The sequence below is a fragment of the Bubalus kerabau genome, chromosome 4, assembly GCF_029407905.1.
Source record: "Bubalus kerabau isolate K-KA32 ecotype Philippines breed swamp buffalo chromosome 4, PCC_UOA_SB_1v2, whole genome shotgun sequence".
NCBI classification, from domain to species: Eukaryota; Metazoa; Chordata; class Mammalia; order Artiodactyla; family Bovidae; genus Bubalus; species Bubalus kerabau.
The window spans coordinates 127308731-127313351 of record NC_073627.1 but is presented as its reverse complement, the minus strand read 5'-3'; the positions used below and the strand labels follow the sequence as shown (position 1 = coordinate 127313351).

At 39.3% G+C, this 4621-nt stretch overlaps 1 protein-coding gene across 1 annotated transcript; it reads right to left on the bottom strand.

Moving 5' to 3' along the window:
* Positions 1 to 248: 248 nt before the first annotated feature.
* LOC129651605 (60S ribosomal protein L22-like 1) lies at positions 249 to 1403 on the bottom strand. The gene has a single exon (XM_055580249.1). It carries the CDS (start codon positions 1360 to 1362, stop codon positions 994 to 996), a length of 369 nt encoding a protein of 122 aa, XP_055436224.1. The 5' UTR covers positions 1363 to 1403; the 3' UTR covers positions 249 to 993.
* Between the last annotated feature and the right edge of the window lie 3218 nt (positions 1404 to 4621).

Here is a 4621-nt window from a genome sequence, read left to right as displayed (position 1 = left end):
ACTTCTCCAGCTGTCCTCCTCTCCCATCCAGAGAATCTTTATCTAGACCAAGAATCAGTAGATTTCTTCTGTAAAAGGCCAGATAATAAATATTTAGGCTCTGTGGGCTACACAGTTTCTGTTGTAATTACTCAACTCTGCTATTGGAGTGCAAAAGCAGCCATTAACACTACATAGATGAACAGTTATGATTTTACATTTCAAAAAACTCCATGGAACTTGATTCTTTTTTTTTCCAAATCTAAATATTTTATTATAGTTACACCCAATTGTGTTTTTGCTATATACTTTTAACTTGAGGACATCTGTAAAACCAGTACATTAGATAAATCCTGAAATTCCACTAGCTATAAGCTATTTAAATATTGCTTATACAAAGTATTTGGGGCGGGAGGGAGGTGGACAAAGGCTTATTTACAAAATGGAAGTCAGATGCAGCAAACTTATGATTACCAGGGGATACAGGGGAGAAGGATACATTGGGAGATTGACACTGGCATGTACACACTACTATACATAAAACAGATAAGAGTAGGAAATGGCAACCCACTCCAGCATTCTTGCCTGGAGAATCCCATGGACAGAGGAGACTGGCGGGCTACAGTCCATGGGTTTGCAGATAGTTGAACACAACTGAAGCAACTTAGCATATAACTAAAAAACTGTATAGCACAGGGAACTCTACTCAATACTCTGTAATGGTCTATACAACAAAACAAGGAGTGGATATCTATGTATAACTCATTCACTTTGCTATATACCTGAAACTAACACAACATTATAAATCAACTACACTCCAATAAAAATATAAAAAAGTATTAAAGGAAAGCCAGCACTATATAAACAGCATACACTTAAATAAAGATGAATGTTTAACATACAGTAATGTTTTTTATTCACTGATAAGCTAAAGGTCCATTTCAAGGTGTTTCTCTCTTTTGTATGCTTAATTAGTTTTATTAGCAAGCAAAGCCCTGTGAAGGATGGCATCATCTAGTCCTCAGACTCAGATTCATCTTCATCTTGACTAATCTGGAAGTAACGAAGCTCGTAAGTCTCCTTGTCAGATGCAACCACACGAAGCCAATCACGAAGATTGTTCTTTTTAAGGTATTTCTTGGTAAGGTACTTCAAATACCTTTTAGAGAACTGTTTCTCAGAAACGACTATGATTTTATTCTTGAAGCGTTCAATGTGAACGACATTCCCAAGATTTCCAGTTTTTCCATTTACTTTAACCTTCTCCCGCAGAAACTGTTCAAAATTTCCCGAATCAAAAATTCCATCTTCTACTGGATGAGTAAGATCCAAATTAAACTTCCAGGTTGACTTCTTAGGCTTCTTGTCTTTCTTCGGCGCCATCTTGAAGGCTTGCCGCGCGATGAGAGCGATTCATTCTTTTTTAATATACTTTTATTTATTTTTGGCTGCACTGGGTCTTCGTTGCTGCACAGGCTTTTCTCTAGTTGCGAGACCGGGGGCTACGCTCTAGCTGTACTACCCAGGATTCTCACTGCACTGGCCTCTCGTTGCGGAGCACGGGCTCTAGGGTACGCGAGCTTCGGTAGTTGCTGCACCACGTGGGCTCAGTAGTTGCAGCTCCTGGGCTCTGGAGCACAAGCTCAGTACTTGTGGTGCACGGGCTTAGTTGCTCTGCAGCATGTGGGATCTTCCTGGATCAGAAATCAAAGTCATGTCTCCTTAGTAGTCTCATTTTGAGTTTTTTTTATAATTTAAAATTGTAAAAATCATTCTTAGCTCACAGACTTTACAAAAACAGGCATTGGATTGGATTTAGGCCATGGGAAGAACTTGGCCTACTGGCCATAATTTGCTGACCACTAACCTTAGATCATAACTTCTGCACAATGTTTCCCAAATTTGAAATCTGGTTTTTTTAGGGATGGAACTTGAACTTGGTAGTAAGTTACAAATACATGGGATTGTTGCTGAGAAGAAGCCATTTCTGACTTCATGTCCAAAATTGTTTCTTTGACTTGCTTTTCATTGGTTTTGTTATTATAATCTTACATAACAGCCTGCTTCAGAGGACCCTGCCCCTCTATAAAGTGTCTTTGTTCAACTCATAGAGAGATAATCTGACCCTGCCCACCTGTGAACAGCTACAACAAAAAGAAGAGATTAACACCCCTCTTCCAAAGACTGGCCATTCCCAGAGAAATTTTGGAAGACTAAAGACCCTTTCACTTTACTTCCCCACTGCCCCTCCCTCTCTATTCTACCTTTTGACTTTAGTTCTTAATTACTTTTCTCTCTCTGACTGTATAAAAGAACCTGGCATCCAGCCCCTGACAAGATGGTTAGTTACTTTGAGACATTAGTCTGCTATCTTCTTGGTCAGCCAGTTTTCCGAATAAAGTCATATTCCTTGCCTCAGCACTCATCTCTTGGATTCATTGGCCTGTTGTGCGGCGAGCAGAGTAAGCTTGGACTCAGGCACAGGATGTGTCCACTTCAGCTTTATTGTTGGTCAGTTGCTCAGTCATATCCAACTGTTTGCGACCCCATGGACTGCAGCATGCCAGGCTTCCCTGTCGTTCACTAGCTTAGGACAGGAAATAAAGCTGACTCTTTGATTTCACTGTAACTGTTGGGTGGAGAATGTATCTAGAACTGAGGGCTAAATCCTCACTTTATTCCAAGCATGATTATTATAGATGAGATGCATTTTTGAGAGAATTACGAAGCAAGGAAAGAAAAGTAACTGACCATGATCTGCAGTTTGGTACTTGACATTGATAAATGAATAGACATCTGCAGCTTCTCTGAATAACTTAACTATGTGAAAAAGACACCTAATAGTCTGTTTAAATGAGCTTGATGGTTTAGCAAAGTAACATATAAGATGTCCCGTAGTAAATGAATGTCATTCCTTTTAGAGAAGCAATTCTCAACCTTAGCTGCATTTTAGTCACCTAGAAAACTTTTACAGCTCCAAATTCCGTGGCTACACCACCATCATTGAACCAGAATCTTGGGATGAAGACTCTTCAGAATTTTGGAGAATTTGTATCCAATGTTGGGAACCATTATTATAGCATAATATTCAGAATTTCTTCTCTTTTACCAGGTGCACTGTGTCATGTCTGATATCAAAAGACACAAGTTGCAATGCTTACATGATCCTGTGTAGTCTTAACTCCTAAGTAGACTCAGATTCTTTGATTATAAACACTTACCTTTCTGGCCTTGAACCTGTGTGCCAGCTCCAGGTGAACTCCAGGTGGGCTTCTGGATTATGCGTAACCTTGGCAACAAAGAATTCTGCATGTACAAATCAATTTAAAAAATAGCAGAAGACTTGAACAGACACTTCACAAAAGAGGGTATGTGAATAAGTACGTAAGAAGTTTCCCAACATTTTTAGTCATCAGGGAAATATATTTTAAAGCCAAAATGAGATATAATTTCACAACTACTGACAATACCAAAAGACTAACAGTGCTAATTATTGGCAAGGATAGAGCAACTGGAACTCTCATACAATGGAGATGAGAGCATAAAATGGCACAACTACTTAGATAAACTGCTTAGCAATTCCTTATAAACTTAAACCCTCACTTATCCCATGACCCAGCAATTCTACTCCTAAGAAATCAAAATAAATATTCACTAGAAATATTCAAGAATGTTCATAGTAATTTTATTCATGATAGTCCAAAACTGCAAGCAACTCTGATATCCACCAACAGGAAAATGGATAAACAAATTGTGCTATATTTGTACAATGGAATACTACACAGCAATAGGAAAGAATGAAAAATTAATGCACGAAAAAACACAGGTGAAACTCAGAAACATTACGTTGAGTGAAAGAAGCATGACACAGAATATGTACTGTGTGATTCTATTTATATGAGGTTCAAAGAGAGGAAAAACTAATCTATGGTAATAGAAACCAAAGCAGTTGCTGTCTGGGAGATGGGAGGTGCACAGGATTGGCTGGAAAGGGGCAGGAGAATGAGGGGACTGGTGGTTACCATGTGAATACAATTGTTAAAACTCATAGAACTGTACACTTGAGATACATGCATTTTATTGTATATACATTGTACCTCAAGTGAAAAATCATGTAAGAAGAAGGCTGGAGTCCCTAAGACCACATATCATTGATTCCTCTCTTCAGGAGGCTTCTTAGCTGAGGTGAGGATGGGCACAGGCTCTGAACAATACTCTGGCCAAGGCTGGGGTCCCAAATCTTCCTCAGCATAAGGGCAAGAACCCAGAGGTGGCAAAGTGAAGGGGCAATCAGAGACTATCAAGTAGTGCCATTCTGCAGTTCTGCTGCAGGTTGGGGTGTGTAAAGGAGAGGCTGGGAAACAGAAATGGCCATTGAATGCCAGGTTGAAGAACTTGATCTTAACCATAGATGATGGAGTCTGCTGGAGATTTTGAGCAGAGAGCTTCTCAAATAAGTGTCTTCTTCTTGAAGTTTTCACTGATTCACCTTTCATTTCTTCTTAATGCCTTTTTGAATTCAGAGGAATTCATGAAACTTATTAGCTGAAGTTCCTCCTCCTGGATTCTATCAAACTCATAACCTTAGTCTTCTGAAGATGAGCAAAAGCATGAAGGCTGCTGTTTGCTTTGGATTCAGACT